We start from the raw sequence: 26,973 nt of genomic DNA, 5'->3' as shown, positions 1-26,973 counted from the left end.
CTAACAATCCTTCTGCAATGTTGAAGGAGGACTGGACATTGCAACAGGAAAACATTTCACATTTTCTTGAGAAAGAAAGAGGCAAGTCAGGTTACTTAGTTTCAATAGATTTTATTGAGATTGGAAAACTTTTACTTTTAAATAGAAGTGAGAACCAAATGGGTTTATTTCTGCAAATAAAAGATAATTTGAGATTTCAACTTAATGTACATAGGCAAAACATTTGTTAGCTATTAATTTTTACATAGAAAAGTTCATTTTAACAAAATATATCTGCTTTTCCTTGTTACTGTATTAATCTCAACAAAAGAACTCCATGTGGAAAGAAATGTAACCTTGGTAAAGAATGGAAGATGAATTCTATTTGAATCTGAAAGACAAATGTCTGTGTTACACAAAGCACATCACAAGGACTGTGCACAAATTTAACCATATTTCTTGTGGCTACAGTAAGCAAAACCTTCCAGAATTGTGTAAGATTATACTATATTACACTATAATATAGATAATACTGAATTAATCACTGAAGCTTGGTCATATAATATTAGAAAGGCATGTTTGTAATTTTAAAAACAATTCATGTCGAATGAAAAGTATAACATGTAAAATCTTTGGCAATGCTTTATACAAACTTTCTGCACAGAAAGCTAACATGAGAAAAGAATGCATTATCTTTACCTATTAGATAATGAAGGAATAAGGCACAGGAAAAGGAAAAGGAAGGTAAAAACATACATGATTGAATTGCGTAATAGAAAATATGGCGTAACTCAAGTAGTTCAATTTATTCTTTGCTGATAGAAAACCTGCAATGCATTTTACTATCTAAGATTGAACTACATCTGGTCTCATAAGGTATTTAAAGGCACTAGCTTGCAGTAGATGCATACACTTTTTCTGAACACTGCTTTTGGTTTTTTTTTTTTGGCCTGGCAATTTTGTCTTACTCCTTTGGGGGTCACAGGTCAAATCAAACCAGGCCTCTACCGGGACTATGAGGATTGATTTGTAACTGCTCAGGTGTTTCCCCTATTTTAACCCCATGCATGCCAGCCATCGTAGGAATCTGTCCTTGGTCAACGACTCATTCCAGAAGCTGGCATCCATACACCCAAAGTCTGGCCAGCGGATGCTATTAAACAATGGCTGGGACTCCCCATAGCCCCCCCCCACAGGGCTATGAACACTTACCTACCCCAGCCCTGGTTGACCCAAGGGGAGAAGTCAGGTCAAACCCAGATCTCCTTTACAGAACAAGCACACTGCCAATGGGCCATCCATCTGGCCCTTTCTGAATACTAACAGTATGCATAATCTGGCAGTTAAATATATACGATTAATACTACAATATGAAACTAGGGAATTGCTTACTTTTTTTTTTAATATGAAACATTTTAGCATTCTTATCTTCTACTGCCTAAGTACAATCCACATAATATATCCAAATATAGATATACATGCAAATGACAGCTCTAGAATCGAGACTGTACGTTTGTAATGAGCTACTAAGGTATAACTTTAGTTTTGCTACTTACAGCACTTGATGTCACCATAAAATAAAATGTATCTTTTACAGCATAAGTGAAAAAAAATAAAGCACCAGCATGAAACTATTAACCACCTGTATTGAAACACCAGGGAGATGTATTTCCTGCTCATAATGTTTGTTCAGATTATCGCATCAACAAACAAAATACGAAGTCAAGTATCTTCTGTAATTCTTTTTAGTTTTTGTTTTTTGTTTTTTTTTACAGCTGTAAAACTTTATCTTTTCTTCGAACGCAGAGATGAAACTAACTCTTGCTTATTTCCGTCCTAGGGTTTCAGCCAGTTTTTTTAGTCTTTTCTTCAACTCCAGGGGGAACTTCTCATAGCATTTCTTACAGACTGGTTTCATGTCAAACTCCACAAATTTGTTCCTGAAATTTGACAAATAAGCAAATACAAAGTGGATTAGCAAGGCATCTCCTTTGTGACGGGGGAGAATGCATACAGCAGCCTAAGCATTTCTTTCATTCATCTAGATCTATTAAACAAAAACAAAAAAAATTAGGAGCAAAGAAACCTATGTGTAGAATTGAATATACTAATTTGTCATGTAACTTATATTAGTAAATAACTAGATCTATGTCTCTGATGTACATGCAATTAGTATCTGTAACCTTCAACAGGATGCAGTGGGATATAATTAACATTTTGTGTTGAGCACAAAGCAACAATCTAAACGGTTGAGGACTTTAGAAAGTTCATGCAGCAAGGCTGTAGCATCCCTACTGTCACTGCAGTGAGTTATCACTTCAACAACATTTCTCAAAATGCCTGTGAAGACCATGCAGAGGGGCCCTGTACCTCACTATCTTATTGCATTGTTATTATTATTTTTTTTTTTGTCGGGCAGTTTCTTCCTATTCCACTGGATTTCCAGTTCACTCAGAAGTGGCCTCTACTGGGGCTACAGCGACACATGGTTAAGCCTCTCTTCCATCTATTCCAGCACCACCGCTTTCTCCAGACCCCAATCCATGCGCGTGCTTGCGTGCAGCCCGTAGATGTTGCTTCCGAGCAATGGCCGGAACGTTCTCTTCCCTCCCTCCCCCCCGGAAGCTGTGAATGCTGCCGCCGCCACAGTTTACCAGCCCCAGCCCGAGAAGCAAATGCCAAACTCTGTTTCCTGGATCCATGTCTACCGCAAGGCAGCATGCAGCACTCTCTCTCCTAGTGTGTCTTATTGATTCAAACATTTGACTACAGCAACCATCATGCATATGTATGAGTCAAGCTACTTATGTTTTTCCTGATGGTGCTTTAGAATAATGCTAATAAAGCATCATAACATTCTGTACACTGCAAGAGTGCAAAATAACAGAAGCATAGTTCTACTTAAAAAATCAATGTAGTTCCTTGACCAGGAAAGTTGGATCACGTCAAATGCCTTGAGGCATAGGGACATAAAGGCATCCATATTCAATGGCATTTAGCAGATAACTTGTGTTTGATTTGGCTAAATGCCAGCTTTTGAATATTTCCTTTACTTATCCGGCTGAATTGTAGTTAGTTTACTCATTATCCAGATAATGCAGGTATGTTCCAGAACAGAGCTAAGTTAGTCAGATAACTCTGGTCATGCCATGGAGTAGTCCTAATGTTAGCCAGAAAAATGATCCTCTCTTTAAGATAGTCTGATATATTCAATGGTGCAGCTGTGGTGCTGAATAGCCAGCTAACTTTGTAAGCCGGCCACTTGCAGAATACTGCCCTCAAAGTGACTTTCCAAAGCTCTCACAGTGGCAGAGGCAAGCTGAACTTGTGTCTGAGGACTTCGCCTGAATCACTGTTCACAGCGCTAACCACAAGGCCATTTCTCCTCCCTTAGTTATAAAAGGGATGTTATAAATATATTTGTTAAAATGTAAAATAACTTGCTTTGGGGTAAATGAACATAATTTGGAAAGTTGAAGAAGAGGAACACCAAATCCAAAAATAGTTTCTTAACGAAAATACCAGCAATAACACCGTGACAGGGTGAAGGCTCCCTGCACAATATAGCCTGGACCCCAAAGGGTTAAAATTGTTATCCCGCTTCCAGAGCTGTTGGCAAATCAATGCAACAGCAGGAGACAGAAGTTAATTCTAGGGAGGAGCTAATTAAATGTGGAGAAGAGCAAGGATATTACATAGGGGGCAGTACAGAACAGCAGTTTTTTCCTACTTTTCTGTACTGCTTTAAGGAGCGCTCCAGGCAGGGTTTAATTGCGGAGTACTAGATGTGCGTCCTGACGCGCGCATTGAATAGGTGCTAATCAGGGGACTCGGTGCCTATTCTACCCACGTCCGACTGCTGGTTATACAGAGAGCACTGTATTGCATGGGCCCCAGAGCGTGAGAGAGATTTGGGTGCACTGCCTCTATTGAATTAAATTCTCTCTCTTGCATATTCTGAAAATGACGGTCCGTTTGTTATACCTCTGCTGGTGCTGTGCAAATGGCAGAGCAGGACCTGGCAAACAGAAATGTAGCAAACATAAAAGCACAGGGATCACTTCTCCATGCACAAGGAGAAAACTGACTTGACGTGCTGGAAGGTAAAGACTTGGTTTTGGAAATTTGGTCTTGTAAGCCCCCAAAACTAGATTTCAAGATACCTAAATTACCTTCTTTGGTACAGAAATTTGCATGTGGTTATGACCACTAACCAATGGGCAAGATAAGCTTCCAAAATGCTGGATGTTCACTAATGGCAGGGCAGCTTTCAGAATCCTCACGGACATCATGATGTGCAGGGCATATTTCTGTGTTTCAAACGATGCAATTAGGGACCTACAGGTACTGACCAAGAGCAAGGCAGCTCTGACCTCCCTGAGCTTGCAATTGAACTGGCTTGTTTCCCTATAGGAAGATAAGGTAAAAAATATAAATGGCAATTTTAAGTTTAGGGCACGTTGGGAGCAGTGGTGGTCATTGAGTGCTCTGTTGCGACAGAATTAAGAATAAAATTTGGAGGGGAGGTGTGTGGCTAAGGACAGCCATGATCTTATCAGGTCAGATTCATTTGTAAGAAACTAGGCGAGCAACAGGCTGGAAAGGAATGAGTTTCCCCCCTCAAAAGATTTACTGAAAGTGCCAGCTAAGGATCAATGGACACTGATGGAGCTGGACTTCAAGCCGGATTATGACAGATCCACAAAACAGGGTCTCTGAGAGGTGAAAACAGATGCATAAACCTTGATCTGAAAGCAAACTGAGAACGGTTAAGTTATATGGCTTTCTGGTAGACACCTTGTGAAGAGCCAACAGACATCTCTATCTTTAGAAACATTGAGGCTATCAATCTCTACCCTTAGCGGCCATGTCGTCGCAGACGGAGACCGGAGATTGGGCTGGAGCAACGCACCCAGGATTCCCAGGGATCTGATCCTTACAGGGTCTGCTAAGACAGAATAAATCTGAAGACAGCCCTGAGCCCCGGTCTCTCTCCAGCATTGGAAGTATCTTGCTTACGATGTGGACAGCTAGATAAGCATGAAGATGAGTTGCTTCCATGTGAAAAGAATTAGGTGGCCGCAGCCAGAAAGGAAGGGGCTAGAACTTTCCTATTGCAAATTTGTCACAAATTCATGAACCACCAGTGTGACACTGTTAGGAGAGGTTTCTCTTTAAGGCTTTTCCCTGAAGTGAATGAAGTATACGAATCTTACAGAGTGAACCGTGAATGCTCTGGGATATCCCTTCCAGAAATTTGCCCTCTCTCTCGAATATCAGAAGCATTTACACCATAAGCTTCAGTTCAAAGGGGAGAGAAGCACGATTCCCTAACCAAGGAAAATCCTCTGGATATGGAGCTTACTGCACGTTTCAGAGCTGCTGTGGGCACCAGGATCAAAATCAAGATACACCACTGAATGCTATTAGCTAGTCTGGACCTCAACAGCGTGGATATCTATTCTTACAAGTACAATACACAGCTTGCTGCTCATACAGCTAGCATGAATTGTTACTTTTAAAAGGCGTACAAGCATGAAAAGTTATGAAACACAGGGTTAATGCAATTAATAAACCAGATATCATGAAGCCTAGAATACAGGCAGATAAGGCAATTGGTAGTAGATTCTCTCAATGATTCATGAGGCTGCTAGTCGTGGAATCACTTTTCCAGCTTATCATTCAAAATTGCTAACGAGCATTTTTGTAATAGATGTAAATTAAAAAAAAAAAAGGCACAGAAGAGAAATAAATACATTAGTGGGAATGAAGCCAAAAATTCAATGTACCTGACATGCAGTTTAAAATCATCAGGGCTTGAAATTTTCAACCCAATTTAAAAGGTGTAATATTGGAGCAAACCTTTTTTTGTATTTGTAATTTCCCCAAAGAAATCGCCTAGAATTATATTACGTTCATTATGATTAGCAATTCAGATAATAACATTTTGTTGCAGGACAAATTCTGTAATACTATAAAAGTTACATATAAATATTTTAAATGAATGATCTTTTTGTTAGACTTGGTAATTTTGTTTCTGATCATGGTTGATGACCTTGTAAATTTTATTGAAATCTGTACTTACAGTTTAAAAAAAAATAATTGTTTTATGTACTTGGAAGAAAGCATCAACCTAAGAACTTTTTCTGTTCCGACCGATTGTGAAGCAAGTGCTGTCAAACAGTGCATTCAATTGACATTTTCCATCTGTTTTCACTGAACCAAAAAAACCCCACAGAAATAGCAATAAACAGGGGAGAGAGTGCTTTGTGGCTGAAGGAGCTGTTGCATTCTCCATTCTGCCTCGGTTTCCTTTCCCCTCCTATTCAGAGCACATCACATCGTAGGTAACAGCAGAGGGTGGGCCACCAGCGCCGTGGCCTTACCAAATGTTTGTGCCGCATGGCTTAAACAACTGGGCAACTTGGGGGGGGGAGGGGGAGGGTGTCCCTGATCAGTGAGGGATTTTTTTCCTTTCCTATGGTACAGGCTCATTCTCCATTCCCCTGCCTATGCCTATGTAAATGCACTTGATTTGGGTCTTGCACGGAGCCTGCTGGCAAGCGGGTAAGACACATTTTATTTGTTAATGAATTTATAATAGCCGTGGCTGAGAGGAAAAAGCACACCCCATGAACACAGGGTGGGTAGTTTCGTGAGCAGTGCTCAGCTAGCCAGCGTTTTACACCCCCCCCCCCCCCCCCAGCTGAACAGAAAATGGGAATCCTCAGGGTCAGAGCCCCTGGGAAGATCAGAAAATAAGCAGAAGGTGGGGCCCTCCTGCGATGTGCGACTTGCGAGACTGACCCGTGTGAGGGGAGAAACAGAACCGGCGTACGTGTGAATGGGTTCTTTCTTACTCAACGCACAATTAAACTCTGGAATTTGTTGCCAGAGGATGTGGTTAGTGCAGTTAGTGTAGCTGGGTTTAAAAAAGGATTGGATAAGTTCTTGGAGGAGAAGTCCATTACCTGCTATTAAGTTCACTTAGGGCCGGATTTTATAAAATTGTGCGAGCGCGTACTTTTGTTCGCACACCAGGCGTGAACAAAAGTACGCTGGATTTTATAAGATACGCAGGTAGCCGCGCGTATCTTATAAAATCCGGGGTCGGCACGTGCAAGGGGGTGCACATTTGTGCAACTTGCGCGTGCCGGGCTCGGCGCACGCTGCCTGTTCCCTCCGAGGCCGCTCCGAAATCGGAGCGGCCTCGGAGGGAACTTTCTTTCCACTTCCCCTCCCTTCCCCTACCTAACCCCCCCCCCCCCCAGCCCTATCTAAACCCCCCCTACCTTTGTTGGCAGATTTACGCCTGCTTCTATACTATGGGCAGCTGCAGTGCTTTGTCTTCTTTGCCCTTGTTAACTGGTCTAATGCTTCTCCATCCTTTTGTGTCTCTCTCCATTCCTCCCCTATTTCTTCAGACTTCAGCGATGGGAGCAGGAGCAAGGCGAGTGCCAGCGCTCGTGTAATCCGCGCCTGTGCTGCTTAGCAAACCAGAAAACCAATTCACTCCAGGTTTTCTCCTCAGCCACCCTGTTTAATTTTTTTATTCCCCTTAAACTTACCTCTGAGACTCTTAGTCCTCTCCTTGCCATTTTTCCTTTACCAGCCTGTGTTTATCTATAGCCCCAAATTGTGTCTCTCTCTCTTAAAGAGAAAACTACCAAACACCTGGAAAACATAGGAACCAGTGGGCTGGATTTTAAAAAGGTTGCGCGCGCAAATCCAGAGGATTTACACGCGTAACCGCTCTTATGCGCGCCAGGCACATTTTATAAAGGCCCAGCGACACGCGTAAAGCCCCGGGACGCGTCTGAGTCCTGGTGCTTGCAAAAAGGGGCGGGGTAGGGGCGGGGACAGAGGCCTCCAACACAGCGGCCATTGCCGCCGTGTCGAAGGATTGCGCACCGGCAGGCGCAAAAGGTAAAATAAAACTTTTGGGGGGGGGGGGGGGGGAAGGGGTGGGAAGGTCAGGTTAGGGGGGAGGGAACAGGGGAAGGCAGTGCGGTTCGGCGTGCACAATTGTGCACCCCCTTGCACGCACGCCGACCCCTAATTTTATAACTTGCACGCGCAAGTTATAAAAATCGGGTGCACGTGTGTACGTGCACACGTACGCCCGCCCACAACCTTTTAAAATCTACCCCCCATTATGTCTAACAAAGACAGACCTCGTATACATTGCAGGAAACAAAGTCCGTATATTTTACACAGTCACAGGAACAATCAGTAGTGGATTGGCACACAATTTCTGATTTGAAACAGCAGGCTGGCCTTAACCTAGGCTATTTTATTTTAGATATGTCTGTACGCGGCTCTGCGGAGCACCAATACATTTTTATTTTAATAAGAAAATAAAAGTCTAGTTTTGTCAACACTGTTATGCATTGTTGCAGGTTGTAGATGCTAATTTGCAGAAATCTAAACATTTTAAAATGTCTGAGATGAGCTGCCACCTCAGATTATTCATTTTTTGGCACAAATGTTATCACGCTGCCACCAGTTCGTTAAAGCAATGCATGCGTGTGTTTGTGAGACAATTCGAGTTTTAGCTTGGTAAGTACAATAATTGATTTTAGCTTTTTGTCAATGATGCAGGTCTTTGCAACTGTGCATGTATACATGTGTGTGTACATATATAAAATACATTTGCTTGCTGTGCTAAGTAATTTTATTGCACGGAACTGAGCAGGTAGCAGACTCAGGTTCATGAAATCGCTCTGGTGGAGAAGCTTACCCATATGCTCCATGGAAGATCTTAGCAATCACATATCATCACATCTTAGTCAAGTAGATCTCACCAATCCGAATTCAGCTCTACGATCTTGGAACAACATCACAGAATCCATTGCCAACAAACTATGCCCGCTAACAACAAAAAAAACCACACCCAAATTCATCCAAAAGGCAACCGTGGTTTACACCAGAGCTAAAAAAGCTTAAACGAATGCTAAGACAAAAAGAAGCTAAATGGCGCAAAAACCCATGCACCATCACCCTATCTACCTATAAATCAACTCTCCACCAATATAAATCCAATACTTTAAAATCCAAGAGGAACTACTACGCATCCAAGATACACCACCTAGTCTTCGACGCTAAAGCCCTCTTTAGCTACGTTTCTAACCTCACACAAACAAGCCCTCCAGAAATCGCTCTCACCCAAGCTAAATCTAAAGCGGAAGAACTAGCAATATTTTTCAACAACAAAATCAGCAAACTTCTAACACAGCTTCCCCCCAACACCGTCTCTACATCAACCGCACCTCAGACCGCCGTCAACAATACCTGCTTAGCCGAACTGGAACTCACCTCCTCCATCGAGATCCAAGATACTCTACGGAAAATGAAACCATCCTCTCACCCATCAGATCACATCCCTTCAAAACTGCTCCTATCTATTCCAGACTCTATCTCCAAATCCCTGGCAGACATCATAAATTGCTCAATAACACAAGGATCTTACCCAGATGACCTCAAATTGGCCTCGCTTAAACCACTACTCAAGAAACCAAACCTAGATCCTAACGACCCAAACAACTACCGACCGATCACCAACCTCCCCTTCATAGCCAAGATCATGGAGAAATTGGTGAACACCCGACTCTCAAACTACATAGAAGAAAACAACCTCCTATTCCCATCACAATACGGATTCCGCAAATCACTTAGCACGGAATCCCTCCTCATCTCCTTAACAGATTACCTCATCCTGGGCCTTGATAAAGGACAAGCCTTCTTACTGATCCTACTGGACCTTTCGTCAGCCTTTGACACCGTTAACCATTCCCTACTCATCAACCAGCTAGCCTCCTTGGGTATCTCAGGCACAGCACTCTCCTGGTTCATATCATTTCTCAGCAACAGAAGATATAAGGTCAAGCTTCAGAACAAAGAATCCTCACAACACCCTTCATCAGTAGGAGTCCCACAGGGCTCTTCCCTGTCTCCTACTTTATTTAATATTTACCTCATACCTTTATGCCAACTTCTCACCGACCTCAACCTCAAACATTTCCTGTACGCGGATGATATCCAGGTCCTGATTCCCATTAAGGATTCCCTTGCAAAAACGCTGACTTTCTGGAACACATGCCTTCAAAAAATTCAACTCCTCCTCACCAGCCTAAACCTGGTACTAAATTCCGGCAAAACTGAACTCCTGCTCATCACCTCTGAGAACAGCACCATTTCATCGACACAAGACACACCAACAATCACACAAGTGAGAGACCTAGGAGTCCTAATTGACAATCGCCTGAATTTCAAAGCCACTATTAACAAAACAACCAAAGACTGTTTCTACCAACTACAGGTGCTGAAAAGAATTAGACTTCTTTTCCATGCCCAAGATTTCAGAACCATCCTGCAAGCAATCATTTTTTCAAAATTAGACTATTGTAACACCATCCTACTTGGTCTTCCCGCTTCTTATACTAAACCGCTTCAGATGGTACAAAATGCAGCTGCACGAATACTGACAAACTCCAGGAGAAGGGATCACATAACCCCCATCCTAAAGAGCCTCCATTGGTTACCTATACACTTTAGAATAATATACAAGGCCATCCTTACCACATACAAAAATATCCACCTACTGGCTCCCATCGACCTACAGATCCCTCTCCGACTACATAATTCATCAAGACCAACAAGAGATGCATACAAAGGATCGCTACAGGTACCACCGTCCAAATCTACCAGACACATCACACTAAGAGATCGGGCATTCTCTACAGCCATTCCACCGTTATGGAACTCCATCCCCTCAAACCTCAGACTGGAAACATGCATCTCAACCTTCAAAAAAAGACTAAAGACATGGATATTCACACAAGCATTCCCGGACTCAAACTGATCCATCTCTTCCACGCCAATCCTTATCTTCACATACACCATGACTAACTATCATGTTTGAATTTGTATATTATTCTACACTATTGTTTACATGTTTGAATTAATAACCTGTCCTTTCTCTTCTCTCTCTGCCAAGTTCTATTCTCCCTGTTATATGTAACTGCCTTTTTCCGCACCATTGTTTTAGTTTTGTTTACGATGCACCCTTGTTTTTTATGTGAACCAGCATGATGGGACTGCATTCTCGAATGCCGGTATATAAAAACCCGAAATAAATAAATAAATAAATATGCTCAAAAGAACTAATTTGCTATCTGATAAACTATGGTCCTCCTACTGGGAGTACTGGAGTAGCCATTCTGTATAACTTCAGTACAATGGATATGATTTGAGGGTGTGCTAATGTTGATTATAGACAACTTGCATTGTTGCTAACACAATTAGTGTTGTCTGATAGCCAGATTTTATTACCTTTCGGGGGGCGGGGGGAGTTTTTCGTTGTTATTTGAGGGTGGGGGGGTGGGTTCTTTTTTTTTCTCTCTCATTATTTTTGTAATGGAAACTGTTTAAATACAAATAAACTGTTAAAATAAAAATGCTGAGAGTTGGAATTATACTTTTTACAAGCAGGGAGAGACCATTCATGTGTGTCGTATTACTCAAACCCATTACTTCAGACTTTCAGGAAGAGGTATAGTTTCCAATAACTGGTCTTTTGGGCTACAGGCAGAATTGAAACCTTTGTCCCTAACATTGCTTAGCTGGCTTGAAGCTACGGGCAGGGGATATAGCCAGTTGTCCATGGGTTTGTGGGTTATCACACCTGCAGTTTATTTTAGGAGAGATAGGACAATACAAGTTGGCACAGTGACCCCGGGTTTTTTAACGCTCCAGTTACTTCATTATCCAATGCAAATTCTGCATCATTTTGGATTTCCTAACATGTCTATAACCTTTATATCACACTGGAAATGTGGCAGAATTGGTCTTACCAGTGATTTTTACAGATGTTATCACCACCTTTTTTCAGTAGGTTATACCCACCCTAGCACAGCAGAAAATGGCCCAATACTGCAAACGCCCTCAGAGAACCTTCTATAGAAAGGTTCCGTTTAGGTCAGGGATGGGCAAACTCCAGTCCTCGAGTGCCACAAACAGGCCAGGTTTTCAGGTTATCTACAATGAATATGCATGAGAAAGATTTGCATGCACTGCCTCCACTGTATGCAAATCTATCTCATCCATATTCGTTGTGGATATATCCTGGAAACCTGGCCCGTCTGCGGCCATCGAGGACTGGGGTTTGCCATCCCTGGTTTAGGTGTTGTGGATGTTGGCAATCCGATCAGGAGCCCAGAATCAACATCCGTAAAACATAAAAGAAAATAAAAGTTGAGCTAAATAACGTCCTTGATACACTTGCTTCACAATTATCGAAGAAACAAAATTTTTGCCTAATTTAGGATAATGTTTTTACTTTTCCTGCAACTCCCAAGCATATTTTACATTTTAGATCGTCAATATGGACTGGTTTTCAACCCCTGATTAGACGCGTGCAAAATAAACAGTGCGTTTCTTATGGACTAACCAAAACAAGTGGTAGCAGAAGCGATGATAGAAAGGAAAGGAAAGTTTACAAACAGATTGGCTTTTTCTTTTTCTGCTTATCTTTGTCCTTTGCTTCTCTCTCTCGCTTGGCAAGTCGACGCTTAAATTCTTCAGGCATGTTCTCATAACAGTGCTTACAGACAGGTTTTAGATCAATTTCAACAAATTTGTCCCTTTTGAGTGTGGCAGCAAAGAAATGGCAGGAAAGAAGAGGATAAGAGTTAAGAACAACATCTTACGCTAAAAGAGAGAAAACATTGTCATTTAACTGCTGGGAAACGAACAGGAAAATATGGTAGCTATTTAACTTCCCCCTTCGTATTGTGCATTCAGATTCACCTTTTCCTCCAGAGATTTGTAAGCATGCAGAATCATTTTATTCTTGAAAAACTTACTTGAGTGTTAGTTTAGTGTTGCAAGTGGAACATGCAAAACAGTTCACACACCAGGCCTTGTTCAGAGCAGAAACAACTGTTGAAGAAACAATAACCATTTGATGATCATTTTTCTCATTTTTTTTCATGTCTGTTCAGTATATAAAAAGGATCCTTTTAAGATGCATTCTGGGGTGGGGAGGGTGATGAAAAATGGCAAGTTCTGCAGCGTCCTTCTAATTCACCTCGCTTCACACACTAAGGGGCAGATTTATCAAAAACAATTGCTAGACTTTTCTTGCAGTGCAAAAACTAGTTTTTATGCTAGCATTTTTACCCCACGGAAAATACTGAGATTTTCATTGACCTATCTGGAGAACACGTAACATTGCGGCACTTTTTAATACATCTGACCCCCAGGTTCAGTCTCTTCTCTCTTCATGAGACAGCTACAATCTTCAGGGAAACCATGAGGCCCTGTTTTTAATAATCCCGGGTAAGTTTACACATATAACTTGATGATGAATGAGTCTGAGTTCTGTGAGACTTATTGGCAAATAAAAATATTTTCTAATTGTTTTACGTTGGGTCTTATTCATGTGCTAAGACAAGTGCTTATAAAATAATGCCACACCATGATTTGAGTACCTTTCTCCCTTCTCCACCACTTTCAGATACCACCACAACCAACATGTACTTTCACTTGGAGACAAGTATCCGCAGAGACCTGTGGCTACATCTTCCGACTAAAACAATGCATGTAGTTTAAAAAAATCAATTCTGTCTAGCTGCTTGGCTTTTGAGAGGTGGCATCTGAAGGAAAAAGGTTCTTCAGATGCGGTCATTGCTATGCTCTTGCAATCTAGAAAGTCTTCCCCCTCTCTATCCTACACAAGGGTGTGGAGTGTTTTGATTCCTGGTGTTCCGGCTGGCGGACCCCAGAAGAGCATCTATGCGCCATATTTTGGCCTTCCTTCAAGATGGTTTGGCAAAAGGTCTGTGCTTTAATTTGCTTAAGGTTCAGGTGGCAGCGCTAGGTTGCTTCTGAGGTAAGGTTCATAGCGCATCCCTTTCGGCACATCCGGATGTTGTCTGTTTTCTTCGAAGTGTGAAACACCTGAGCCCTCCCTTTCAACAGCCAGGCCCGTCTTGGAACCTTAATGTGGTGTTGCGGAGCCTCTGTGCGCCCCCCTTCGAGCTTCTGCAGCGGGCGACTATAAAGGATCTCACTTTGAAAGTGGTCTTTTTTGGGGCTATCTGTTCGGGATGCAGAATTTATGAACTTCAAGCTCTTTCCTGCAGGGAGCCCTTTTTGAGAATCTCGGATGAGGGGATTTCCTTGATGTCTGTGCCTTCTTTCTTACCCAAGGTGGTGTCCTCCTTTCATGTTAATCAGTTGGTGGAGCCTCCTGTCCTTCTCAAACTTAGATCCGGCAGCAGCGCACACTAGAGATTTGTGACGCATGGACTTCAAACGAGCCTTGCTGAGATACTTGGAGGTCACAAATAATTACTGCATGTCAGATCACCTTTTTGTGTTGTGGAGTGGTCCCAAGAAAGGGCATAAGGCGTCCAAAGCAACTATTGCAAGGTGGTTGAAAGAGACTATTAATTCCGCATATATTTGTCAAAGTCGCTCAATTCTGGAAGGTCTCCAGGCGCATTCTACTCGCTTTCAGGCAGCGTCCATTAGTCTCTCCTCAGTAGATCTGTAGGGCGGCTATGTGGAAGTCATTGCACACCTTTGCCAGACATTATCACTTAGATGTCCAGTCCCTGGGGGCTGGAAATTTTGGCATGAATGTGCTGCGAGCGGGACTCTCCCAGTCCCACCCTACTTAGGGAAGCTCTGGTACATCCCAGGAGTCTGGGCTGATCTGGGTACGAACAGGGAAAGGAAAATTGGTTCTTACCTGCTAATTTTCGTTCCTATAGTACCACAGATCAGTCCAGAGTCCCGCCCTTGATTAGCAAAGGGTATTGGGAGAGTCCGCTCGATCTGTCTGTTTTGCTGTATGGTCTGTGAAGAAGCACAGGGTTTGTTGATCCTACACAGGTGTTTGGTGTGAGGGCGTTTTGCTGTTGCCTGTTTTATGGTTATCCTCTTCCCCCTGCTCATTTAGGGGAGTAGGCACAGTTACTTGATTATTCTTTATATTTCTGGCTTGGGTACAGATTAATACCGAGGGACTGCAGGAGGCAACCTCGTCTTAAGTGTCAGTGTCAGTAAAACGTTCTCTGTCTCCATCTGCTGGAGGGGAGGCAAAACCCAGGAGTTTGGACTGATCTGTGGTACTACAGGAACGGAAATCAGCAGGTAAGAACCAATCTTCCTATCTTCTAGGCCTGGTTTTGTTGAGATCTGAGAGACATAAGACCACAGTTGTGGCAGTTGGTCATACCTTGGTTTGGGCCCAGGCATTTCATGCAGTCTTTAAAGCTGTTATCTGCTTCTAGGATCCCCCGGACTTGACTAAGTAGTGAAAGGATTTATTTATTATTTTTTTTAAGTAGCACTGAAAGTGCTGTTGGAGTGGCTGCCAAGATAATGGTAAGAAAAAAACCAAAGAACTGCATGGCGGCAGAGTCAAAATGAGTACAAAATATCAAAAACGAGAGCGTAATGTGTCCGTGCGGTAAACTGAGGGGGCTGGAGGGTGCAGGAACCTCCGTGCGTGCCCAGTAAATCTTTTACAGAGGTAGAGAAGAAGGGTCCCATTTGGTGCTGTGAGATGATGTCACCCACATGGCCCTGCCTGTCAACAGAGAATTAAAGGGGTTGTTTTGGGGGCTGTCGTTTTGAAAGATCTGTGGCTAATTTCACAGAACTTCCAAGAGGTTTAACTAACGTGAGTTCCATTTCCTGGTCCTGCTTGGTACTTCGAACGGAAACAAAGACTTAAGAAATACGGAAACGCTTACCATCACCTTCAATGACGTGGTTGCAGTGGAAACAAACATCACCAAACAGCTGGAGAGGAAAATTAAAAAAAAAAACAACTTTAGCTTGACTCTAGATTCTTTACATTAACCTTAAAGGAAGCTGGCTCCTTCAAAACGTTTTGCTCTGAAAGACGTTCACAGACTTGAAGTCATGTGACTCCAAATACTACAGTTTTTCTCAATCCATCTCCCCCCTCCCCAAAATATAGGGGAACATGTGTATTGCGGATGATAGTGGACTGGATATTATGTCGGCCATCCCATGATAAGACTGCAATAAAGAAGAAAATCTTAAGGAAACAATGAAAAGTCATTTCTATCAGTTAACTCACTCTAACATTTCATTTGCTGTCTGAGAAAATAGATTTCATTCTTATCAAATAGAACTGCCCTTCTTCCAAACAGAAAACGTTGCCTAATTCTCAAAATTCGCCCTGCTTACATAGTAACATACACTTCACTAGTGTGAAGCCTGGTGCAAGGTTAACTTACCTGATTATAGTGCGTTTCACAATAAGCCAGCCCTTTCCTCTCATAGTGACGGTGGCCAAGAAACGGCTTTTCACACTTTGCACACACAAAATGCTGCAAAAATAATGCAGGTTAGATTTAGATTACGTGAGCCAGAAGCATTTCATTAGCAGCCCCTTCCCCTAGGATACTATGGAGTTTAGCTGAGGTGGAAAAGTCTGATGAACGAGAGCTAAAATCCCATGACATCTGCTGTTATTGCTTAGATGATTGCAAGTGATGCTGAAGGTCTGATCCCAAATTGTCAGGGGGCAAGGTGGCAAAAAACCGACCCAAGTTCCCACTGCCAGACTGGCAGGGCAGGAAGCATTGCAAGGACCCGTATTTGCACTTTGCAGGAGGAAGTTCCAACTTTCCCTACAGTGACCCCCCCCCTATCAGCTGGCCCAAGGGCGGTGAGCTAGGGCCGGATTTATCAAAAGTTTCAGGGAAGCTCAAAGGGAACTGGGAAAAGGTTTTGTTATTTTTTCAGAGGACGGTGGACACCTGGAACAAACTTCCAGCAGAGGTGACAGGAGCCAAAACCTGTGGTAGAATTCAAGCATGTACGGGACCCACAGGGATCTCAGTTAGCAGAAGGAAGGAGAAGACTACAGATCGAGTAAGACCTGAGGCAGCGCAGTGGGCAAAAAATGCTCAGACTGTTGGACTGGTCCTTTTATGCGGATACCTCTTATGTTTCCATGCTGTAGTTAAGAAGACAATTTGATACATCGTACCTTGCATGTCAACTCTTGTCATAGACATTGACGCTGAGTGCTGCAGAACTCTGGTTATCTTGATAAGGGGATAAAATAAGCAAGACTATTTATAAACAAACAGATTGACTGACGTTTACCTCAACGTGCCACTGTTTTCCCATGGCATTGACCACGCGCCCTTCTATTGGTCTTCTACACGCTCCACATATGGGAACACCCATTTTGTCATGGCAAGGCAAGCAATATAATTCCCCTTTCAATTCACGGGCGTCGGCTGTAAGTTCTTTGCTGTCCAAAGGAAAATGATAGAATTTAAAAAAAAAAAAAAAAAGTTTGCAATGAACCAAAACATGAAAGCAATTGCAATTTTAGCAAATTGTGTTTAAAATTAAATATTAAAGCAGAAATTTGCATTAAGCGTGCATAGTGCCAAAGGACCTGCGCATACCTTTAATGACGTTTCAAAGGAAACTATACTATTACAACAGATTCACTTAGGAGATCTAATTTGCTCTGTTTCTAATATATAATTTGTTTTAAACATTAACACAAAAGAAATTAATGAAGAATATAAGAGCTAAAACTAAAAGAATGAGGTTTGTTATGGAAAAGAAAGACAATATTATCTCTCTTATCCACAGCAACAGGGATGGCCAGTTCTGGTCCTCAGGAGCCACAAAAATAGGTCTGGTTTTCAGGATATCCACAATGAATGTGCATGAGATAGATTTGTAGACAATGGAGGAAGTGCATGAAAATCCACTGTATACAAATCTAGCTCTTGCACATTCATTGTAGATATCCTGAAAACCCGGAGGACACCTGGAACACTGCAAGATGAAATTAGTTCTTACCTAACAATTTCCTTTTCTTTAGCCCAGTCAAACCATCGACCAGCAGACAGAGACCAAAAGGCTCACTGACGTCACCCTTTATAGGCGTCTGTGTTGACATCAGCCTGTCAGTGCTCTCTGTCTCCACCTGCTGATCAGTGGGCATAACCCATTCATCTGGACTGGTCCAACTGGATGAAAAGAAAGCTGCTTTTTCCAGTTGTCTTAAACTTAATCAAGCTTTGAAAATCTTTCAATAACTGTAAATCTAGAAAACAAACAGTGTCAAGTAATGCTGAGCTATAGTCAATTTATGACTATAGCTCATTTATGAAAATTTTTCTTTTTTTCCCTGGCAGTCTGTTAGATTTTTACTGACAACTTTTTTTTTTTTTAGATACACACATTTCACACACTGATATTTTGGGGGTAATTTTTAGACATACTCAAGGAACAAAAATGGCAGAATTTCTCTGTACAGGATAATTTTTAAACAGCCCTCATAAGAACGTGATCAAAAATGCAAGCAAGTTATATCAATTTTCAAAACGGACTTGCAGGTCAGCCTGCTTTGAAAATTATCCCGCCATATCTACCTGTACAAGTTATTACCCATTAAAGCATCCAAACAAATTTCCGTGAAAATTTACGCACACACACGTAAAGTATGGGAACTGGACAGTCCTTTAAGTGAAAGGACCTGGGATTTATACACACAAAGGCTCCCACACAGAGCACAGTCCTTACAGATTTTAGTTTAGACATGGTTGTAATAATGTTAAATCTACAGCACTCGGAGATTTGTAATTCCTACTGAGATAAATCTGGAACTAGGCTAAAAAAAAGAGGGGCAGAAAGATGGGGGGGATTTCTTTGCTGAATGTTGTGAGTTAGACTTGGTTTCTGGAGAGACGGGGGATAAAAAATAGGAAAAAAAAACGTATCCGCATTATCTTGTTCAGTATGGAAAGTGCATTTCAGAAACCAAATACATTGTTGCCTTGTGTTGTTTGTGCTAGATTGTTTAATAAACAAGTTTAAATATAACCCCCCCCCCCCAAAAGTACGCACCTAAGTTCAAACCCCTCCCAAAAACTCCTCCACTCGGTACAGGTAAACTTACACATGAGCTTAACATTAGGACTATGTTTATTAGGGATGTGCATTCGTTTGTGACAAAATAGCGAATAGAGACGATATTTCTTATTTCGTCGCATTTCGTGGGGGGGGGGGGCGATGAAATGATAAGAAAACCCACGAAAATTTGTGTGGTTTTCTTATCGTTTTTGGGGAGGAGAGAAAGGGCACATTAAAAAAAAACAAAAAACCAAAAAAATCTCCCAAACCCAACCCAACCCTTCAAATGTAATTAATTACAACCCCCCACCCTCCCCACCCCCCCAAGACTTGCCTGGCCCCCCCCCCAAGAGTTACCAAAAGTCCCTGGTCCAGCAGGGTCCGGGAGTGATCTCCCCCTCTCGGGCTGTCGGCTGCCACTAATCAAAATGGCGCCGATGGCAGTTTGCCCTTACATGTGACAGGGGCTATCGGTGCCATTGGCCGGCCTCTGTCACATGGTAGGAGCAATGGACGGCCCACACCATTTTTTAACCCCCATTACTCACAGAAGTGCTGGGCCTTGAAAAAGGGGTGGGCTGGGGAGGGGGGTGTGAGGTCTGGGCAGGACGGAGGCCGGGCGGGATAGCAGCCATTAGCTGCTGTACCGGGGAAGCGCGTGGAAAATAATTCTGCTGCGGAGGAGCAGGAAGTAGTAAAATAAAAACATTTTGGTTAGAGGTTAGGGGTCGGGATGGAGAGTGGAAGGGGAGGGAAGGTTAGGCAGGGGAAAGGCCGATCGCATCGCCGCGCGTAATTTAAAAATCCCCCCCCCCCTTAAATGGGCGAGTCGCAGTTCGCCCACACATGCACGCGCGGATGTTAAAATCCAGCGCATAAATGCGCCCATACATCAGATTTTATAACGGGCACACACCGGCACTGCGGCCAGGAGCGTTTTTGAAAATCGACCCCAATGTTTTTATGAATGAAAATTTTTATGGACATATTTTTGGTTCAATTTTTTTTTTTCAGTAAATTTACTGACAACTGGCAACCATGACTATAGTGTACATGACTATAGTGTACATTCTGGCAATCATCTCTACAGAAAAAAACAAACAAACCTCTAAATAAGAAGGAAATCCATGATTTTTAATGCATGCATTTCTCAGTAATTCAAAAGCATGAACCACAAAAAAAACAAAAAACAAAACTAAATGCCTTTTCCAAGGAGTCTTAATACATAAAAGGGCGAGAAGAAAGACAAATCCCACTTAGACGACACACATCCACTAGACCCATCAGAGAAGCCTACAGGGATCACTCCTCGTTCCTCAAACCAAAACCACTCACCATTTAACTTTCAGAGACCGAGCCTTCTCCACAGCCGGACCTTCACTATGGAATTCTATTCCCCCGGATCTGAGACAAGAACCATGCCTACCTACTTTCAGAAAAAGGCTTAAGACTTGGCTATTTAAGCAAGCCTTCCCTGATCCCAATTGAATGACAGCAACATCTTATAAGAGACTTCACAATATAATGTAAATAGTTAATCCTAACTGCTCGGTTATCTTACTCTAATTCTCTACCCAGTTATATGAACCTTGTTGTAATGTAACTTTACGAACTCTTTGCACTTGTTCATGTTCCATTTCTGTTTCCACACCCCCTGTTATATGTAAACCGGCATGATGTGATTTTTAATCACGAATGCCGGTATAGAAAATCTATAAATAAATAAAATAATTAAATTGGATTTCTACAGAGTCTTTTATCCAAACAGCATCCTGATGCCTATCTATCAGAAACAGGGCAACTAGCCATGACTTGGGAAGATGATCCTGTGACATATTTCTGGAATCTATATTTCCAACGTGGGGAGAGAGAACATTATTCTGCAATTACTGGATAAAACTCGGGCACAGGGTGTTGAAGTCACAGAGTTCACTCTTGAATTTGCGTTCCAGGATTTCTGTTTGACTTGTAGCTCAATATTCTAACCACTAGGCTCCCAACTCCTCGCCAATGCATAAAATACAGGACTTACCCACAGTTGGCGCAGTTAAAGTGATCTGGATGGTACGGATCATTCTTGAATATAAGAGGCTGTTCTTCAATAATAGCATGGCATTTCTGACAAATGTATTTGCCCAGACCCCTGGCTTTCTCTCGATTATGACAAGGTCGACAAAGGTGCCTATGAATATTAAACAAAAGCAGTCTGGTCTGGTGACATCTGATGACATTCAATTCTAAACACATTTTCAGCAAATTGATTAAAAAGCAGTGAATGCATAACTAAATATTGGACTTTTGGGGGTAATTAAAAATACATTTAAGTGTCTGGGAGCTTTATAATGGAAAATGAATTACCTCCATCTATTATGATAGCTGGAAAAAGCTTTCTGAAAAAACAGGAGCAAACAAATGTAGTTTCCAGCTGCACCTACCAAATGGGACTCAAAGCTTAAGAGTGCCACAGGCAAGAAAGGTTCATTAAACAGTCTTGTATCATCACAATAACGTTTGTCTGTCTTTTTTATTCTGTCAAGCATTGATATAAAAAAGCGACAAAAGATTAAAAGAACAATCTAAACTGAATTTCTAAATTTGCCTCAGTTGATTTGGGACAGCTGCTGATGGTAGCTGTTAATGATGCTAATCTGCAATCTCTCATATAAATCAACAAAGCAAAGTGGGTAGTTTTACCTAAAAGTATGACTTTCAATGAGAAATGAATACTTACCTTTTCTTTAGGATACTCAGTTGAATCCAGAACAAGTGGTTATGCACCTCTACCAGTAGATGGAGACAGAGCAAGCTGACATCACAGTATATACACCCTGCAGTGACATCAGCCCACCAGCATTCTCTGCAAAAGCCAGGTGTGGACAAACTAACAAAACAATCAAAAACAGATAACCATTTCAATACTCAGCTAGCAGGTAACACTGAACTCAGACAAGAATGTATTAACCCTAGTCTGGGACTGGAGTAACACCATTAATCCCTATAACACTTAGCCACACAGGATGACTATAGTGCAATCATTCGGCAGCCAAGGGAGGGAAGCTGGATTTATCTGACTATCCTAAGGAAAGGGAAATTATCAGGTAAGTAATAATTTCTCCTTTTTAGCATCCAGTCATATGAATACAGAACAAGTGGGATGTACCCAAGCTACTCCCAAATAGGGCAGGAGGCTACCCAATGTCCGGTCAAATCTGCACATGCAAAGGCCGCATCCTCCCGGGCTTGCACCTCCAGACGATAATCTTGGAAAAGTTGTATAAGGAGAAATACATTGCTGCTCAGCAAATGTCAATGGGAGACAGCAACCTAGCTTCCGCCCATGACACTGCCTGAGCCCTGACCTGACTAAGTAATGGCTTCCCAGAATCAACGTTTGCAGCCGTGACTACTTCCTTAATCCAGCGAGCTATTGTAGCCCGTGAAGCTGGCTCTCCCTACCTAGATCGGCTGTGAAGGACAAACAGGTGATCCGACTTCTGTAAAGGCTTAGTAACCTCCAGATACCTGACAATATGTCTCTTGACATCCAAGGGTCGCAACAGACGATATTCCTCTACATCTTCTTTCTCTATCCACAGACGGCAGGGAGATGGGTAGATTCAAGTGAAAGTCAGTGTCACTTTCAGTAAGAAAAAAGAAGGAACAGTATGCAGCTGTACCACCCCTGGAGTTACTCAGAGGAAAGGTTCCTGGTACAACAAGGCTTGCAGCTCGGAAACCCTACGTGCAGAACAAATCACCACAGGAGACACAGGTTTCTAGGTCAGCAACTGCAAGGTCAGGTTATGCAAATGACTAAACGTAGGGCCTGCTAAGAAATCCAACACCAAACTATGACTCCATAAGGGCACTAGAAACTGCAAGGGAGGATGAAGATGTTTCATGCCTTTCAGGAAACGGGCCACATCAGGATGAGCTGACAGGGAATAATCATTCACCCGACCCCTGAAACAGGCGACAGCATACTTGTACCCTTAAGGAGTTGAGGGCCATCCTGCAGAAATTCCAAAATGGGTGGGATCTTGACCTAACAAGGAAGAGTACCTTGATCCTCACACCAGGCCTCAAACACTTGCCAAATCCGCAAATAGGCCAATGAAGTGGAGAATTTTCTAGCTCTCAGCAAGGTGGAAATCACTGCCGCAGAGTATCCACGCTTCAGCAAGGAAACCCTTTCAAAGGCCATAACGAAAGACAACATCCTCACTGGAGTGGTGGCAATGCCAGATGAGGAAAGAGCAGCCAACCAGGTCATGTCTGTCGGCACAGAAGGACCCAAAGGGGGAGCACAGAAGCCAGCACCGGGAAATCGAGCCCTCCCCCTGCCCACCCACCGCAAGAGGCCTGCCCACAACCAGCCCGGCATCCTCGATGGAGCGGCGGCAACTGGAGGCGTGTGCCCTTGATGCGTGCACGGAGCAGAACAAAGGAGCTTGACCCTTTGTGCGAACCTGAAGAAATCTTTAATCAAAGGCCCTACCAAATAGATCTCATAATGCAGCCAGCCCACCACATCGAAATCATCACAGGATGTGGAAGAAATGAAAATTTTTAAAGAACCTCAAAACTAAAGCAAAGAAAGAACGCAAACCTGATCTACCTCAAGATAAGTAACAATTCTCCAGTAATCTCCTCCTGGCTAACGCTCTCGCTCATTAAATATTCAGTCACTATCAAAGAAAAATCTATCCTCTGCATTACAGAAACATGGCTGAAAGAAAATAACGTCCTATTAAATCAAATTGATCACCCCAATTGTGATATCTTCCTCTTCCCCAGACAATATCACAAAGGCGGGGGGTCTATTAATCTGTAAAAAAGAACTTAAACTTAAAACATAGAAAGCTGAGATCAACCCTCCATATGAAGTGGCAATACTAAAATCACCATAAATAAACATTGGCTTAGTCTATTAGAACATAAGAAGTTGCCATGCTGGGTCAGACCAAGGGTCCATCAAGCCCAGCATCCTATTTCCAACAGAGGCCAATCCAGGCTACAAGAACCTGGCAAGTACCCAAAAACTAAGAAGATCCCATGCTACTGATGCAATTAATAGCAGTGACTATTCCCTAAGTAAACTTGATTAACAGCAGTTAATGGACTTCTCCTCCAAGAACTTATCCAAACCTTTTTTAAACCCAGCTACACTAACTGCACTAACCACATCCTCTGGCAACAAATTCCAGAGCTTAATTGTGCGTTGAGTGAAAAAGAATTTTCTCTGATTAGTCTTAAATGTGCCCTATGCTAACTTCATGGAGTGCCCCCTAGTCCTATTATCCGAAAGTGTAAATAACCGAGTCACATCTACTCGTTCAAGACCTCTCATGATCTTAAAGACCTCTATCATATCCCCCCCTCAGCCGTCTCTTCTCCAAGTTGAACAGTCCTAACCTCTTTAGCCTTTCCTCATAGGGGAGCTGTTCCATCCCCTTTATCATTTTGGTTGCCCTTCTCTGTACCTTCTCCATCGCAACTATATCTTTTTTGAGATGCGGTGATCAGAATTGTACACAGTATTCAAGGTGTGGTCTCACCATGGAGCGATACAGAGGCATTATGACATTTTCCGTTTTATTAACCATTCCCTTCCTAATAATTTCTAACATTCTGTTTGCTTTTTTTTTTTAATCTTTTTTTTTAATTGACTTCCAAATAACAACAGGATAATGTCATATATATACAAACATTAAAAGTCAGAATAAATTTTACTTGATAAAAGAAAATAAACCCCCCCCCCATGCTCTCAGTGTCATCTCTAATCATATGACAAGGTTGACAGAATCATATATAATTAAGCCTTCCATGATATGGTGAGTAATGATGTGGTTTACAGCAAAACATGGCACAAAAGTAGGTGTACAACTTTTACCTTAGGACTCTGATCTAAATGATCTCCTGGGTAGCTCCTAATATGGAACCTAACATCGTGTAACTTCAGCATGGGTTATTTTTCCCTATATGCAACACCTTGCACTTATCCACATTAAATTTCATCTGCCATTTGGATGCCCAGTTTTTCAGTCTCGCAAGGTCCTCTTGTAATGTATCACAGTCTGCTTGTGATTTAACTACTCTGAATAATTTTGTATCATCCGCAAATTTGATAACCTCACTCATCGTATTCCTTTCCAGATCATTTATAAATACACTGAAAGCATATGCTGCACTGTCTCACTGATGAGATCCGTGATTCCAAAGACCTTTAAACCGTATGTAGCAACTTAACCCTCTGTAGCCAAAACACGGTGGTTATTATCCAAGGATACAGCAGTTAAAGAAGCAATAGCAGTTTCCAAAGACAGCAAAGTTTGCAAAATAGAATCTAAAGTTATCACAGGGGTTTTTTTGAAGAATAGATTTAAATGTTGAGCGTACCTGGGATTTTCTATCACCTTCACTCGCAGGATTATTATTATTGCCTTCCTCAGCTCCAAGCATTATCGAGGCATTGGGGAGGCCCATGGAATTCTTCTCACATGGATTCTCCGAAGACGATACCGCCTCAGTATCCCTTCTCGGGGTCTCAGTTCAAACCTCGCCTCCTTGTCCTGTAACTTGGAGTGCTGACCGAGCTGCAAAAATGTTGGAAAATGCAGCAAATGGAGGTAAAGGCACCGTTGGTGCACCGGGGCTGAGTGACCCATCTTCAGTCATCTGGGCCTGCATTCACTCAACGTTGGACTCCTAAGCGGCTCTGCCTTCTGGTACTACTTGCAGGAGGACTCAATCCGGGGCTGAAGTTGTTCAGGTAAGGGAGAAGAGCGCAAAATCTCCCTTAACCTTGCCTTTCTTTTGGTATGATGCATTTTGATTCAGGAAAACAGAGACTCGAAAGAGATCCAAGAGAGAGCTTCCTTAGCGTGCAGTTCAGGCAACGGCCATCTTGATCCCTCCTAATTTTTAAATTCCAAATTGCTCTTCGAGACAGTTAAAAACCGAATCAAGGGACCTTCCCTCCTCCATCTCATATAACTACGACTTTTAAAAAAACAACTCATGCAACACATTTATTTATTTAGTAGTTTTTATGTACTGATGAACGTTGGGAACATCTCATCGGGTCACAATAAACGAAAAGTAGCAAAATGGGCTTTACAGTGAAACACAGAACTAGAGGCATAAATTAAGTAACAGTAATATAAGAGCTGAAAAAATAATATAAAAAATAATATAAAAGGCTGAAGTATTGACAGATTATGTAGCATAATATGTAAGAACAGGAGGAAGGGTATTAGGTTTGGAGGACGAATAGGGGGGTTGAAGGGATGGAGAAGGGCGGGGTAATGAGGCGAGGGGGCTAAACTAGGGGGTAGACAGGTAGGATGGGGGGTGGGTGGAGAGGCAGGTCAAGAGGCAAGTGGAGGGGAAGGTGTGCTGTTAGGTGTATGCTTGTTTGAAGAGGCAGGTTTTCAGATTCTGTTTACATTTTCTTGGACATGATTCTTGACGTAGGGAAGAAGGGAGCTTGTTCCACAGGGGCCAGCCCGGCTAAGGAAAAGGCCCGAGCTTTAGTGGAGCCGAGCTCAATTTATTTGGGTGATGGAATATGCAGCGTTGCTGTCTGGTGGGTCTGTTTGTGTTGTGAGATGTGAGATGTGAGATGTTCTTTGAACCAGCGCATGTTTTGGTTGTGGAGGGCTTTGGGTATGAGAGTGAGAGATCTGTATGTGATTCTTGCAGTAACTGGTAACCAATGCAGGTGTTTGAGTACAGGGGTGATGTGGTCATTGTTGTGGGTGTTAGTGAGGATCCGGGCAGCAGCATTTTGGAGTAATTGAAATGGTTGCAATGTGCTTTTGGGTAAGCCTTAGAGCAAGGCATTACAGTAGTCAATTTTTGATAGGATGAAGGCTTGTAGAATGGTGATAAAGTCGCTGAGGTGTAGTAGGGGTTTTAGTTTTTTAAGGGAGAGGAGTTTGAGGTAACAGGCTCTGAGTGTTCTATTAATGAATTTTTTGAAGGTGAAGTGGTTATCGATTATGATGCCGAGACCGCGCACCTGTTGGGGAGGGGGAGGTGTTGGAGTTGGGTGTGTTGATCGCC

The 26,973-nt window shown here is 42.4% G+C and overlaps 1 protein-coding gene across 7 annotated transcripts in view; it reads right to left on the bottom strand.

The window, feature by feature from the left end:
• Positions 1 to 858: 858 nt before the first annotated feature.
• LIMS1 (LIM zinc finger domain containing 1) overlaps positions 859 to 26,973 on the bottom strand; it is a 214,515-nt gene continuing 188,400 nt past the window's right edge. For 4 of the 7 annotated variants that reach the window (XM_029604587.1, XM_029604585.1, XM_029604583.1 and 1 more), the window contains 7 exons: positions 20,939 to 21,088; positions 17,134 to 17,284; positions 16,257 to 16,349; positions 15,744 to 15,792; positions 12,843 to 12,918; positions 12,428 to 12,620; positions 859 to 1,919 (listed from right to left, as the gene is read on the bottom strand). In XM_029604587.1, the coding sequence (XP_029460447.1) occupies positions 12,473 to 12,620; positions 12,843 to 12,918; positions 15,744 to 15,792; positions 16,257 to 16,349; positions 17,134 to 17,284; positions 20,939 to 21,088 (667 nt within the window). In that variant the 3' untranslated portion in view covers positions 859 to 1,919; positions 12,428 to 12,472. The remainder of the gene's footprint in view (positions 1,920 to 12,427; positions 12,621 to 12,842; positions 12,919 to 15,743; positions 15,793 to 16,256; positions 16,350 to 17,133; positions 17,285 to 20,938; positions 21,089 to 26,973) is intronic. The other 3 variants (XM_029604584.1, XM_029604582.1, XM_029604581.1) reach the window with 2 other exon arrangements.

This window comes from Rhinatrema bivittatum, chromosome 5 (assembly GCF_901001135.1).
Source record: "Rhinatrema bivittatum chromosome 5, aRhiBiv1.1, whole genome shotgun sequence".
Taxonomy (NCBI): Eukaryota; Metazoa; Chordata; class Amphibia; order Gymnophiona; family Rhinatrematidae; genus Rhinatrema; species Rhinatrema bivittatum.
This window is presented reverse-complemented; position numbering and strand designations above follow the sequence as displayed.